General features: G+C 39.1%; 1 protein-coding gene across 4 annotated transcripts in view; it reads right to left on the bottom strand.

Moving 5' to 3' along the window:
* TRPC1 (transient receptor potential cation channel subfamily C member 1) overlaps positions 1-16,046 on the bottom strand; it is an 80,367-nt gene that overhangs the window by 1,869 nt on the left and 62,452 nt on the right. For all 4 annotated transcript variants that reach the window (XM_040974744.1, XM_040974745.1, XM_040974742.1 and 1 more), the window contains 3 exons: positions 4,003-4,178; positions 3,083-3,284; positions 1,531-1,725 (listed from right to left, as the gene is read on the bottom strand). In XM_040974744.1, coding sequence (XP_040830678.1) covers positions 1,531-1,725; positions 3,083-3,284; positions 4,003-4,178 — 573 coding nt within the window. The remainder of the gene's footprint in view (positions 1-1,530; positions 1,726-3,082; positions 3,285-4,002; positions 4,179-16,046) is intronic.

Raw genomic sequence — 16,046 nt, 5'->3', positions numbered from 1 at the left:
AATATTAACAAGGGACCTGTGCCATAGCTTAAGCCACCTCCTTTGGCACTGCATCAAATACGGGCACAAGTTCAACTCCCAGCTGCTCCACTTGGATCCAGCGCCCTGCAAATGACCTGGGAAAGCAGCCCAAGATGGGCCAAGTGCTTGAACCCCTGTACCCATCTCAGAGACCCAGAAGACTCTCCTGGCTCCTGGTTTTGGACAAGCTCAGCTCTAGCCATTGTGGCCATTAGGGGAGTGAACCAGCAGATGGAAGACCTCTTTCCTTGCCTCTCCCTTCTGAAAATTTGCCTTCCAAATTACACAAATCTTTAAAAAAAAACTAACAAATAGAAACACATATTTTTATATTTTACAAGATTATAGTTTTGTCATTAAATGGTATAAAATAATATTCATTATTTGTTTAAAATTAATACAGCCTGTATTCTTTGTTTTGTCCATTTGCCTTTATGCTATTTTGATTAAAAAGAAATCAGAATCCTCAGATTATGGCAAAGATCAGTAAATTTTCACTTAACATTTATTTGCTTACAGCTTATTTTCTTGGTAAAGCAGAGAGACAGAGAGAGAGATCTTCCAACAGCTGCCTCACTCTCCAAATGCCCAGTACAGGGGTTGGGCCAGGCCACTGCCAGGAACCTGGAGCTGCTGGTCTCCCACATGGGCAGGAGGGGCCTAAGTCCTTGGACCGTCTTCCTACCGCCTTGGCAGGGAACTGGACTGGAAGCAGAGCAGCAGTGCGCTCAGCCAGCATGCCGGCACTGCAGGCAGGAGCGTAGATCACTGCACCCTAATGCCAGCTCCTGAATGTTTGTAACTTTGAGGTATGACTGATTCTTACAGATGAATATATGTGACCCACTTGATGACAGAAAACTAATTTTGAATCTTAAATAAGGTAAATTTTATCTCCACCAAAAGATAACTCCATTCTTTTCACTAGCAAACCTGTTTCACAAATTATTATTCAATAATTACATTTTAAGTTAAAACTTTAGGTAATTTTTTTCTCCTGTTATACCACTTCTTATATAATATCTTTGATTTTGTTTCAGTCTACAAAGTATAAAATATTTACTCTCTGGCCTTTTACTAAAAAAATAAATAATAAAATATCCAACCCTCTGGTCTACATTAACATTTGTGTTGAACTACTTGATGCACTAAGTAATTTTCAAGGAGAACCAGAAAAAATATGAACTAATTCTACAGAAATTCTTTATCTACAATAAAAGAATAGATATTCTGAAAATTTGCCATGCTATAAAACTGTGAGATGAGATTTTCTAACTTGGTGAAACTTAAAAACTAAAAACCTATCAGTTTTATTTCTCACTCTTAATAAGTATTTATTGGATCCTTGCTTTATATTACATATTAGATTTTCATCCATTAAGTATCTGGCATTGAAAAAAAATCACACTTCTAGCCCTTAAGCAGCTTGCACACTTAAGTTTTAAGAAATATCTGAGATCAGAAGTTGTTAAAACTTAAATGCTGCATTTCAGAGCTGCAATTTCTTACCTTTAAACTGTTTTGCCTTTTGACTTTGCCTTTTGATGTGTGAGAGCAAATCCATTTACTCAGGCTGCTAATCATATAGCACATAGTCTTTGGGGAAGGAATGATGTTGAAAGGTGGGGGTAATGTACACTTGTCATCAAAGTAGCTAAGCCATAACTTTGCTCGTGCAAACTTCCATTCTTTGTCTTCATGATTCTGTAAAAGACAAATGAATACACAAGACAGAAAAGGAACACAAATACACAGGGGCATAAGGGCAGGAAGAACAGACAGTTGTTCAAACTATCAAAATGTCCCCACACCTTTCAGATAAATATTTGGCCCAGGACTTGCAATTAGTGTATATTTAGCTTATAGTTTTAAAATTTCCAAATCTTAAATGATACTGTTGTAAGAATCTTTTGTTACCCTGTCTACCGCATACATTTAGTCTGTTCTGAAGAAAATCAGAGCATACTAGGGGCAATGTTGTGGCATGTGGGTTAAGCTGCCACCTATAATATCAGCATCCCACATGGGTGACAGTTGGAGTTCCAGATGCTCAATGTCCAATGCAACTCTCTGCTAACAAACCTGGGAAAGCAGTGGAACATGGCCTTAGCAAGTGGCCCTTAGCATCAGGTGCCAGATGAAGCTCCTGGCCATGGAAGTCATTTGGGAAGTAAATCAGGAAATGGAAGATCTGTCTTATTTCCTCTGTCTACAACTGTGGTTCTCAAATCAATCAGTAAATCCTTAAAAAGTGGCTTCACCTAAGCATCTACTAAAAATAAATATACAAGGGGAGGAGTCCAGGTAAGTCTGCTCAGAGGTGCAGGTAATCTAAACTCTCAACCACATGGCTGTGGCTGGGGGAACCTGCACTGGGGCAGGCTTCCTGCTGGGGATCCTCACTCCCTGTCCACTGTTGCCAAGTGGTGGGCGAATCCTGGTGGTCCAAGCCTGAGGTCCAAGAATTTCCTCTGTCCACAGCAATCATGCTGCAGGGAAATTCTGGAAAGCTCTAGGCATGCTCAGGATGATCATGGCACTGCCCACTGCCGCCATGTTGGTGGGCGGAGTCCAGGTAAGTCTGCTCAGAGGTGCGGATATCTGAATCTCTCAGCCACGTGGCTGTGGCTGGGGGAGCCTGTGCTAGGCTGAGCTTCCTGCTGGGGATCCTGGCTCCCCATCCACTGCTGCTGGGCAGGGGGAACGTCCTGGGTTTACGGATGGCTTCACCCGCTGGCTTCTCAGCAGCAAGCTCTGGAGTATTCGGAGTCTGGAATTACTGCCTAAGGACATTCATGGATAAGATCACAGTATGTGTAGTTGAGGAATGAATCCTGAGGGACACTCAAAGACAGGGCCACTGTACTTGCAGGTAAGCGAGGGGACTGAGACCTGGTGATCTGGAGGGGAGAGACTGGAAGTTCTGTACGGGTCAGACTCATGCACTATAGCCCACATGGGAATGTGGAGTTGGGCTGGTTAGCACTAATCATTTATGTAAAAATAATCAAGAATAAAAATAATTAATCATTTAAAAATACATAAAAGAATCAACACTTACTGCTATCAACTGAAAGCTTTTATGAAGCATGGCCACCAGCAGCTTGGTCAGAACAATCACCACCACGACGTTGTACGTGCCGACAATCACAGCACCAACAAAGGATTGCAATTCCTCTCCATAGCTAAACCTTGTGACAAAGATGGCCACATGTGCTAAGGAGAAAATATACCAGAACAAAGCAAAGCAGGTGCCGATGAACCTGTAATGACAACCACTTTTCTGCTTAAAAGCGAGCTTGATGAAATAAATTACCAAAAATGAATCTGCTTTTAACACACTTATATAAATGGCACAGTGAGAAATCATGAATATTTGATCAAATAAATGAAGCTGGTCTCCACAGTACAGATATGTCTTACTTTAACTGAGGACACAGACTCAAAAGAAGAAAAATTCTTCCAGTTTAACCTTTTGTTGTTTTTTGTCTGTTTTCGACACAGCAGCCTCTGCGATGGATGAGTTGAGATGGCTTTTGTCTTTGTTATTCCATCTGCAAATGCCGTTCCTCCTTGCATTTTCTTCCTTCTCCAGTGGCAGGCCTGTATTTGAATGTCATCTCTTCTGGGGCAATTCCTAGTCCTCTCTCTAACTACATCCTCTCTAGGCTGTGCAGTCTCTCAACCAAGCTTTCTAGGATTTATAGTCCATATCATTAAACACGCTGCTTCTTCTTCTTTTTTTTTTTTATTATTAGCTGCATTATCTCTCTGAAAAGTAGCTCCAAGAAGGTGGTTGTGTTGACTCCATACTCAATGTCTGGCATAGGGCATATGTTAAATGAAAACTTACTCACTTTATTCTATTTTAAAAATAACACATAAACTAACTCAAGAATACAGTAGGAATGCAATGGGAATATTAAAAAAAATAAGATATGGAGGAAAATACATTTCTTAAAAACATTAAAGGACACTCACGAGTGGAAGGTGTCATTGCTCTGCTGCTCGCAGAAGATGCCCACACAGTCCTTCTGCTCTTTGGGAGAGTAGCCTTTGTCATACAGCTGGGTCAGTCCAATTGTGAAAGAAAACAAAACAAGAAGGAACATCCCGAGAAATTTTCCAAAATCTTGCAACATCTGTCCCATTGAAATCTGTGGGATATATTACATGGAGGTTCATTAAAATAACAGAGAATCGAAATATTAAATCACCTGGTAATAAAAGGAAGTCAAACACACGATCACTGGCCACCCCTTTTAGTCCTTCTGGTTGAGTTATTTTAGAACTTTGAAAATATCAAAATTCCATTTGTCTAGCCAAAAAATCACTTCAGTTGTGCCAACAATACGAGTGCTGGACAGTACATTTGCATCTGGACCAGGTCTGCAGAGGACATTGCTGCTAGGGCAGTAGAGGCTGAGGCAAGAAATAAAAGTAAAACGCACTGATCAAACCTAAAGGAACATAAATGCTTACATTGATACATATAGCCGCTTAAAATTAATTATATCACAGCCTTTCCAATGAAAATACATTTGTAAAAATAATTATAGCACATGTTTTCAAATTTATCTATATTTAAAATGTAAAACAGTGATAGAACAAATTTCAGTCTATTTTTGCAACCAATTCTAAACCAATTCCTGTACAACATTTCCTTCTTCAGGATTATCATAATCTCTTTTGCCAAGGTGATCTATTCTCTTCTTTTGGGTCCATGAGAAGAAATTATTATGCATGCAAACCAGATGAGAATGTCCAGTTTTAACATGAGTGTCTTATAATTAAACATGTCTAAGTGCCTGTGAAAGCATCGCCCGGGTCCATTTTCATTCTCCTTTGAAATCTGTGGATCAGGAACTTTTCTTAAATTCTTGGTGTTCAAACTGGTATGTAGATTTGTAAAATTTCACATTAACTTTTTTGACCCAGCATTTCTTTTTTTTTTTCTTGTTCTACACTTTATTTTTATTTTTTTTTCAACACAATGTATAATTAACAATCATGCAAAAAAAATCATGCAACACATTGTGAAAGCCGATTCAATGACGCCATATGATTATACTGCCTGATAATGTAATTTAAAATGTGAGTCAACTTCATCTGCGTAAAAATACTCTGTGATAATAATGAAACCTCATGAAGCACTTCTATTCCGAGGAATTTAACCAAAAGATAACGTATGTAAAGACACATGTGAAGTTGACCCTCCATTTCCCTCAGCTCTGTCAACTGTGCTTTCCTCAGCTCTGCAGGGGCGGGTCATGTTTTTGTTGAAGTGTACTTCGTAGTTAGGTCTGTGACACCTACGTCTGTTCTGAATATGTACAGACTTTCTTCCTTTTTATTCTCTTTAGAGTATAATATAAACTAGTTGTCTAGTATTTACATTATATTAAGTATTACAAGTAATCTAGAGGTGATTTAAAGCACAGCAAAGAATATTTATACATAACATACACATGTTATATATAGTATATACAGATGTTGGGATTCATGGGAGGTCCTTGAACTAGTCCTCCACTGTATACCAAGGGAAACCTGTATATATTATGATATTCCTTGCAGAATTGTTAGACATAGCAAAAAAAAAAAAATCCCACGAGAATACCCTTAATACTGTTTTTAAAGGATGAAGTACATTTATATTTGTTGATGCAGAGACCTAAGCTTATAGGTTAATAGGGCTTTCTAGGAATGACAGAAATGCAGTTCTAAGATCTTGGTCAAAGCAGTGCCTTAGGAGTGAGAAACACCTACTCTCTGAGTTCTCCTGCTTCCTGACAGTCTCTACCAGGATGACTCAGGCTGCTGTTCGCCACGCTGGCATCTCACACAGCTCCGCTTCCTGTCCTGACTGCTCCATTTCCAATTCTGCTTCCTGCCAATGGCCTGGGAAAGCAGTGGAGGATGACCCAAGCGTTTGGGCCCCCGCCATTCAAACTGGAAACAGTGGCTCCTGGATTTCCTTGCAGCTCTCTGGGGAGTGAGCGCATCAGCAGATGAAAGATCTCTCTCAGTCTCTCTAACTCCCTCCCTCTCTGTCTCTCCTGTTCTCTCTTTAACTCTTTCAAGTAAAATAAACACATCTTTTAAAAAATCTAAGTTTTGAATTTATGGGAAGCTAACAGTATTTTAACATTTTATTGGCGTGGAACAGTCTTTCAATCTATAGAACTTGAGTTGCACTACAGGAATTTTAAATATTTTCTGTAGAAATTATTATTATTGTTGTTATCATGGGTACAGATACAAGTATTTATGTATAAGTGCCTTATAAATTTTCCTATGAAAATGCTAATACATTATGTCAGTTATTTCACATTTCATCTAGAAAGACAAATACGAGTTAGTTTATGTCAAATTAGGAAATTGCGAAGACTAATTAGAAGTTTCAGAAATTCTAGCTTTAATTCAAGTAAAATGGTAAAACAGTTAGTTGCTAAGAGTTTAAATAATAATAGTGTTTTAAATAATAATATTTACATTAAAGCTAAAACTTTGAAGCAAAACAATACCCAATTTGTACCTTGCAACTATTTTGTTATTTAGAGCACTGCCCCTTAGGACTCTCTCCAAGGACTCCTTCAGGCAGACTCCCAGTGTAACTTTATCAATGATTATTATTTTTTAAAGGTTTTATTTATTTTTATTGCAAAGTCAGATACACAGACAACAGGAGAGACAGAGAGGAAGTTCTTCCATCTGATGGTTCACTCCCCAAGTGACCACAATGGCCAGAGCTGAGCCGATCAGGAGCCAGGAGCTCTTCCGGGTCTCATTGGGACATTCTCAACTGCTTTCCCAGGCCACAAGCAGGGAGCTGGATGGGAAGCAGGGCTGCCGGGATTAGAACCGGCACCATATAGTATCCGGTACGTTCAAGGTGAGGACTTTAGCTGTTAGGCCACCACATCAGGCCCTGTCTATTATTTTTAAAGTGGCATTTTTAACTTAGCCTAACAGTCTTTAAGGTAAGACCCTATTGGGCCCGGCGCGGTGGCACAGTGGCGCAGTGGCACAGTGGTTAAGGTCCTCGCCTTGCACGCCCGGGATCCCATATGGGTGCCGGTTCTATCCCGGCAGCCCCGCTTCCCTTCCAGCTCCCTGCCTGTGGCCTGGGAAAGCAGTCGAGGACGGCCCAAAGCTTTGGGACCCTGCACCCGCGTGGGAGACCCGGAAGAGGCTCCTGGCTTTGGACTGGCATAGCATCGGCCGTTGCGCTCACTTGGGGAGTGAATCATTGGATGGAAGATCTTCCTGTCTCTCCTCTCTGTATATCCGCCTTTCCAATAAAAAAAGTAATAAAAATAAATCTTTAAAAAAAAAGGACCCTATCTTGGTAAGATTCACAGACTGTATATAATAATTAAAATAGTGATTATATGACTACCTTTTATATGTCTTTTATCTAACTCTTTGCCTCATTTTCTAAGAACTTAAAAAGTAAAAAATCCATTGCCAAGTATAGCTCAAGATGCAAAGCACTTGAAGTCACTCTACTCCTTAGAAATGGCATTTCTGGGCTGCTGAATTATATCTGGTAATTATCCTATAAAATCAAACAGCTGACCAGACATAAAGTATTCACCTATAACTCAAGCACTACACTAACTTGTATCATCTTTTGAGTATTCCATAATTAACCAACTCAAAAGCAGGCAGGGGAATGCATCCAGACATTTGTGGACAGTCCAGTGTGGGACAGATCCTAGGCTACACATTTCACAATACACGGACCCATTTATTCTTCACAACAACAGACATAAAAATGAAGGCCCACAGAGATGGAATAACAGGGAGTGATACAGCAAAATTTTGAACCAAGCCATCAGAATCCAAAGCAATGGCTCTGTCTATTTGTGACATTTGTAAATCTAATAATCAGATCAGATAGAAAAGCAAGATATTTTGATAAAAAGCACTTTGAATTTTCATAAATGCTGAGGCCTAAGAAGGCATGCAGAGACTCTCAGGGTTCCCTTCCTTAAGTGATTTGTTCTTCAGCACCATGTCAAATTAATCCTCAGCTAATATGTCTGCTTTAGGGATCCGCCTTGGAGCATCCTAACCAACTAACATGAGGCCTGCAGTTGAACTATCTGGAACTACATGACATGGTATATCTCTAGCAAAGAAACATTTCCAGTTTCAGAAACATACCTCCTATCCTGACAAGGGAAGGAAGGGGGTTAAGGAAAAAGCTTAATAATTGAGAAAATTCCCTTTTCTCTCCTTTGGAGATTAAACAGTCTTTTCCACTCAGTTTTTCTAGATGTGGAGCCTGAAGGGTGAGGTCAATTCTGTCCAGAAAAGCTGGCAAGGGAGACTTGCTTTTTCCGCAACAGTTTATCACCGAATCAGAGAAGAGGCAGCAATGTTTCACAGTGGGAAGGGGAAAAAAAGGGAGGAGAAAAGAAATGTCTTTCTGGCTTGACAGCTGGTATTTCATCAATCACCCGGTCGTATCCAACATGACAATAATTACTCAAAGTGGTAGGTTTCTCTTTGGATAGATCTTGGACTTGAGAATTCCTTGAACACCAAGAGAAAAACTCCTGAGAAGTTGTTTCCTCTGAGAGTCATGCCTCTCTCCTTGCTGTCTTCCTAGACCTGTTCCATGCCCCACACTTTAACTGCCGGGGTGAGAACCTTCTCAATACCTGATGCCAGCCGTGCCTTCAAAATCATCCCCTAGTGAAGAATTAAGGTGTATCAGGATTTCCAGCTTTCTGAGACTATAAGCAATATTTCAAAGACGTCTATTTCCAACTGGAATTAAATTTATTTGCAAAGAAACTTGTAGTTCACTAGTGGATTAAATGCCACTCTGTTTCAAAGCAATACTACAGGAGCTGTTAAAGTCACTGTAGCTACTGCTTCTTAGGATTTACATAACAGAAATCATTTATAGAGCATTTGGCATAGGCCAAGCACTATTTGTACAGATAGTATTTTTCATTTTAAAAAGAGAAAAGAAGAAGGAAAGAGAGAGAGAAACCATGTCACCAAAATGTTGGAAATTAATTATGAGTATGTTCATGAATCAAAAGATATATCTTTGATAGCAACATGATTCTGTGAAATGAATGCTCTAATTTATTTTATTTGTCTTCTAAATAAGGAAAAGTCATAATGTCATTAGGATTGCCTCTGCTCAAAACAATGAAAGATAAAATATGCTTGTCTCTTTTTGGGTAACAGGTTTGAATGAATATAACAGAATTGGAAACAATGGACACAGCCTAATGTTTGTCATGGGCCATCACTGTGTTTAGTGCCTGGTACCTATCAAGCACTTAATACAGATCTCTGAAGGAGCAAGTAGGCTGTGGTTGGCACTATAGCCACTCCAGTAGGATCCTAGTTGGATTCCAAATCCTCCTTCTGCAAGGGATCAGATCCATGCAGTGGAATCTTGGAGCAGGAGAAGTCGTTAATAGCACATCTTCTTTTCTAAGCTACAAGTACTGAGGGGGAAGCATGTGGGACCAGGTGGGAAAAGAGGGAGAGTGTTGTGTAATCATGTTTCTCCCCCCGCCCTGACTAATCATACAGCTACCAGTGTTAGAGATTAATTCATTTCAAACACGTGAATAAACCAGGAAGATTATTTTTAATGTGGAAATTCTTAAAGTTGGCCAACAAAAGACTAAGAATCAATAACAAAAGTTAACGAGGGATCATATCTGTGCACAGAAAACACAGAACGGCAATGTAGCCCAGTGGTTATGGTCACTAACCCTGGAGCCAAACCCCCTCGGCTGCAACCCAGTTCTGCTACTTACCAGCTCTATTCCTCTGTAAAATGGAAATAGAAGAGTCTGCCTCTTAGAATAGTGATAAGGATTAAACAGATAATCAATGTAAATAGAGAACTTAAAACAGTATTTGGCACATAACAAGTGCTGAATAAATGTTTTCTATAACCATCGCTATCACCACAATTACGGATTCATGCCCATCCATGATTCTGATATTTGATGACATGGATTAACTGACATCTTTCAGCAAAGTGACAGAACAAACTCCAGGTTGGTCTTTAGAGCCAGACAGACACTGCTTGAACCCTCAAGTCTACCACTGACTAGTTCTGTGAACTACGTGACCTTTCAAAACATTAGATTCTCCGCATATAAAATGAAAATAATAAAACAAAGGTTGTGATGAAGAGTAAATACATGCAATACACTTAGCGTGATGCCTACTGCACACAAAACACTGCACAAATATCAGTTGCTACCATTATTTTAAATAAACAGCTATAACAACAGCTAGAATGTAATCCTATTCTCACACTATTTGGCACTTGTGTCTACTTAGCGCCATTCAAAACAGTTTTTCAATTTAATTGACAAATATTATTGACTACTATGGCAAAGTAGTGACTAAAGTGGAAAAGGGGGAATTAAGATATATTCCTCATCCTCAAATTTTTTTATTAATTTAGTAAAAACACCATAACTTTAAGACAAGCTCATTAGAGGTTTAAATAATTAATTCATATAATATGCTCAATTATATGAGAGTAGTGTACAATAATTAACTTTGGCTAAGGGAACAGAACAGCTGGCACGTGGTCTCTCTCCCTGAAATAACACATTATATACACCTCTTTTCCATTCATCCTTCCAGGCTACATTCTGTTTTCACTTCTTTCTGACTATTGGCAGTGCATCAGCTTGCCAATAGTCAGACCCTGGGAGGAAACAGGGTTAAGTACTTGGGTCTCTGACACCCACATGTGAGTTCTGAATTTAGATCTACCTCCTGGCTTCAGGTTGGCTCAGTGCTGACCATTCTAGGGATATGGGGGTGAAGCAAATGGGGTATCTGGGTGTCTGTCTGCCTCTGTTTCTCTGCCTCTCAGATAAAACACACACACACACAAAACATGTTTTTGAAAAAGTGAAATTACAACAAGCAAAGGATATGGCAAGGATATTTCAAGCAAAAATAAAAAAAAAATGACATGGAAGTGGATAACCATAGGATAATATGTTGCACTAGTGTGAATGACGGGTCTTCCCCATACATAAGTTATTTGGAGAAGGAACAGGAGATGAATACAGAGAGAGATAGGTTAGAAAGTAAGTGGGATCCGATGGCAAAAAATCACTGTCCCAGAGTTGTTCTGAGCTTCAAGCCTGTCTGCAAAATAAATGATTAATTTAATGAATAATAATAAAATGTCTAGCACTAGTAACAAAACAATCTACCCACGGCTGAATATACGATCAATTTATCTATTTCACTGTAGGCTAACTCCATCAACTTAATTTGCTTGGGCTCTCAATTTACATGTTGTCCCAACTTAATACTAATAGCATCTCTTTTATTTTCTAAACTATCTCTGTTTGGATAGTGAGTTTTTGTCCTGTATCCCTGCTGAAGATTATACAATCAGTTAAAATAAAAGTCTACCACTTCTAAATCTGTAGAGACTTGGAAAGAAAACATGTTAGTAACTAGAAATAACGTCAATAAACAACAGTAGAAATGATACGAAAATATTATCTGACATTTTGTTTTGTACTTGAAAAGGAAAGAGTTGTACTTTCGTTAAAGCACTTAACAATCTATTATAGTTTTCTTCTGTACTTGAGTTTTATTTCCATAATTGGATTGTTTTAATTGAATTCTTTACTCATGAAGAACAAAATGGAAAATTTTTAAAAGAAATTTTCTACATAAAATTAATTTAGAATACCATTGCACAATTGTGTAATACAGTTGTATCATGTTGATAACACTACATTGGAAAATGTTTTTATTCTTAAGTTTCTTTCAGAAGTGACATCATCAGGATAGGAGAACAGAAAGTTCTAGACTGTCCTTTTCTCATGCACATACTAACACAATAGCAACAACACACATATCAGTTGCCCTTGTGAGAAAACTAGAAATTGCCTAAAAGCTTGTGCATCCTGAGTACAAAGCCAGGATCAATAAAACCAGTAGGAAAAGCAGTGGCATTCTCTTGCCAAAATTCTCAACCCTGCCTGGCATAACACCAAATGAGTAAGACAGCATTAGAAGAATCAGAAAATGTAACACAAGTCATTCGAAATTATCCAATCAGAAGAGCAAAAATAAAAGTAGAATGGAAAGGAGTGAAAACAGACTAACAGATTTACAAACACTATAAAAAACACTGACAAATGTGTAATGGCAGTAGGAAGGAAGAAGAAAGAAAAAAGTCCAGAGACTATTCAAAGAAATGATGGCTGCAAAATTTTTCAAATCCGAAAACAGAAGTGGACATCCTGATCCAGGAAAACTCAAAGAACCCAAAGAAATCCACACCGGGATACATTACAAACTGTCAAAAGTCTAAGATGGTGAAAAAGACAATTCTGAAGATAAAAGCAACTTGTTATGAACAAGATTATGTGTAGATTTTTTAAAAATCAGAAACTTCACAGGTATGGAGAGAGTGGGGTGTTATATTAAGTATGTTGGCAAACAAAACAAAACAAAACTTAAATCCTGTCAATCAATGCTGTACCTACTAAATTCTTCAAAAATGAGATAAAGACTTTCACAGAAATCATTGCTGGCGAGTTTTGTTGTCATTTCACTTGTCTTACAAAAACAACAAAAAGCAAGAATGAATCTTCAACTTGAGAACAGAGGACACTGAATGCCAACATGCTGAGAGCCTGTGGGTACAGGTACTTGTTGCAACAGCGAACACCATGTCTGTGACCACACTACTGGACCCTCTCCAGACTGTACCTTCTCCTGAAGCATACCTTGAGCATTAGTCAGTGATAGTGGAAGTATCTGGGTCTAACACCCACACAGGAGTGCCGTACTTCACTCCTGGCTATAGCCTGGCCTAGCCCCAGCTGCTGTGGGCATTTGGGGAATGAACACAGATTGCCTTAGCAATCTGACTTTGTGTCTCTGCCTCTCTTTCCTTCTCTGTTTTTCAAGTAAATATATATACATAAAAATGTAAGTGTTAAAACTCATTAGTAAAGGTAAACATTCATCTAAAAAATTTAACAGGATAGTGTGTTACTGTATTGGTGGTGAGAAAAATCACCTTTAACTCTAGCATGAAAGTTGAAAATATTAAAAATAACTATAAATTTGGGCCTAGTGCAATGGTCTAGTGGTCAAATCCTAGCCTTGAATCTACCAGGATCCCACATGGGTGCCTGTTCTTGTCCGGGCTGCTCCGTTTCCCATCCAGCTCCCTGCTTGTGGCCTGGGAAAGCAGTAGACATGGCCCAATTCTATGGAACATTGCATCTGTATGGGAGAACCGGAAGAAGCTCCTGGCTTCTGGCTTTGGATCAGCTCAGCTTTGGCCATTGTGGTCACTTGGAGAGGGAACCAGTGGATGGAAGATCTTTGTCTCTATCTCTCCTCTCCGTAAATCTGCCTTTCCAATGAAAACAACAAATAAATCTTTTAAAAATACCTATAAATTTAAATGTGGTAATAGCTACACAATATAAATAGTTGTTAACTGTAACATCAATAGGATAAAGTGAGTGAAAGGAGAAGCAAAAATGTGAAATTACTACATGTAATTAAGTTGTAATTAGCTTAAAATAGATACCTAAAGACATTTTATGTAACCTCATGGTAACCATGAAGAAACTAGTATGAAATATTTTCACTAAATAAAAAACAGAATGGAATCAAAATACATCAATTTTAATAAAGCAAACAATGAAGCATAAGGAACAGCACCAAGAGAGGAAAAGTACAAAAGATCTGGCAGATAAGAATTAACAAACTAAGGGGAAGAGATCAAAGATGATTTCAAAGAGTACAAACAGCACCTGTACTTCCTTCTGCCGGAGAAGACCCAGAAGAACAAAAAGGAAACTGATTGAAAGAAAACTTCAATAAAAAGTGACAGTAATTTGAGGCTAGCATTGTGACACAGCATGTTACTGCACTGCCTATGACTCTGTCACCCCATGCGAGTACTGGTTCAGGTCCCAATTGCTCCACTTCCCATCTAACTCCCTGCTAATGTGCCTGGGAAAGCAAATGGAAGATATTCCAAGTACTTTGATCTCTGCACTCACATGAGAGATGGGATGGTATTCCAGGCTGTTGGCTTTGGCCTATGCCCAGCCCCAGCCTAGCCCAAGACATAGTGGTTCTTTAGGTGGGACCAGCAGGTAAAAGCGCTCTCACCACTCACTCTCTCCCTCCCTTCCTCTAATTCAAACAAATAAAATCAATCTAAAGGAAAGGCACACTATGGCTCCCATCTTAGCTTTCCTGAAGAAACTGCTGGCTCTCATTGTATGATCCTTGGCATGAACTGCACAGAGCCTGTGAAACCCCACTATATTCTGCTGCTACTGAGCTGTGTCTGTTGTTTTTATAATTCCCCTGTGGTTCCCCTGGGAACTCAAAGAGAAACCCATCTGCATTCCAATGCTCTAAGCCTGCAACTGAAGGTGCACAATCCCTGGTGTGCCATGCAATCACCATCTGGGATCTGTGTAAGGTACCCACCAAATCTGGCAGCTCTGGGACAGTAACTGTTGGAATTCAGGTGACATTCCATGGAGTCACCTGAGTTCATGACAATGGAGCCGAGTAAGGACTCCACTGCATGTTGCAGCTCCGGTAGTTTGTTCTGTAAGTCCTAGGGACATCCATGTGCATCCATGGGGCCTCAGGCTGCATTCTACTATCTCAGTGGAGAACTCCCAGCAGAGCCTATGACGAAGCTGTGGGATGTGGGTAAGACTCCTTCCAAATCTCCTGGGCACGAGAATGCTCTTGCTGTTCTCCACAGTCACTTGAGTTCACCCTGGGAGACCTGGGGAAGACTCCCTATGCATCCACCTGCAAACGTACTACCTAGGAGAAATGGATGAATTCCTAGAAAGATAAAACCTGCCCAGACTGAGTCATGTTCAGAAGTCTCAACAGACCTGTAGCTAGCACTTGAATCAGTAACTGAGAATGTCTTAGAAAGGGAAGTTTAGGATCAGATGACTTCACTGGGGGATCCCACAAATTCTTTCCAAATGCTTAAAGAAAATGAAGAGGAGTAAACAATTCTAAGATAAATTCATGATGCCAACGTTAACCTAATACAAACAGCTGAAAATGAAACTATAAGACAATATAAGTCAATATCCCTAAAGAATCTAGACAGAAAAAAAAATACTAGCAAACCAAAATAGACACCTGAAAAAGTTCATACAACTAACCATCCTTGGTTATAAGGAAAAAATTGATTAATCTAATATAAAATACTGACCTGAATGAATGACAAAAATCAGGTGATCATCTCAATACATTCAGAAAAAAGCTAAACAGCTTTTATAATTAGAACAGCTAGGCATAGATAGAGAATATATCAATATAATAAAGCTAACATAATAATAAGAGGAAAAGTGAAAGTTTCACAGTAACATCAGAAATAAGGCAAGAATGCTCATCTTCAACAGTATAATTTGGGTCCAGAGTTGCAGTGTAGTTTTAAGCCAGCACCAGGGATACCAGCATCCCACATGGGCACTGGCTGGAGTCCTGGCTCTTCTGCTTCCGACTGAGCTTCCTGCTAATGTGCCTGGAGAAACAGAAGAAGGTCCAAGTGTTTGGGACCCTTTCATTCACATGGGAAACCCAGATGAAGTTCTGGGATACTGGCTTCAGCCTGGCTCAGACCTGCCCCCGGCAGCATTTTGAAGAGTAAACCAGAAGATGGAACATATCTGTGTCCCTGTATCTCTCACTTTCTCTGCAATTCTGCCTTTCAACTAAATACATACATCTTTTTAAAAAAGAGTTGCAGTCAACAAAGCACTAAAAATCCTAGCAATTAGGTAAGAAAAATAAAAAGGCATTCACAATGGAAAAAACAAAACTTTCTTTACATATCTCATGATCTTATACACAGAACACTCTATATTCTGCAAACTGTCAGAAGCAAGACATAAATTCAGTAAAATAAACACACAAATTACAATTTGGTAAAAACAACACATAAATCACAATTCTATAACTAATAACTAAAATATCTAAATAGG

The sequence above is a fragment of the Ochotona curzoniae genome, unplaced genomic scaffold, assembly GCF_017591425.1.
Source record: "Ochotona curzoniae isolate NIBS_2020 unplaced genomic scaffold, NIBS_Ocur_1.0 contig_2599, whole genome shotgun sequence".
Lineage (NCBI taxonomy): Eukaryota > Metazoa > Chordata > Mammalia > Lagomorpha > Ochotonidae > Ochotona > Ochotona curzoniae.
This window is presented reverse-complemented; position numbering and strand designations above follow the sequence as displayed.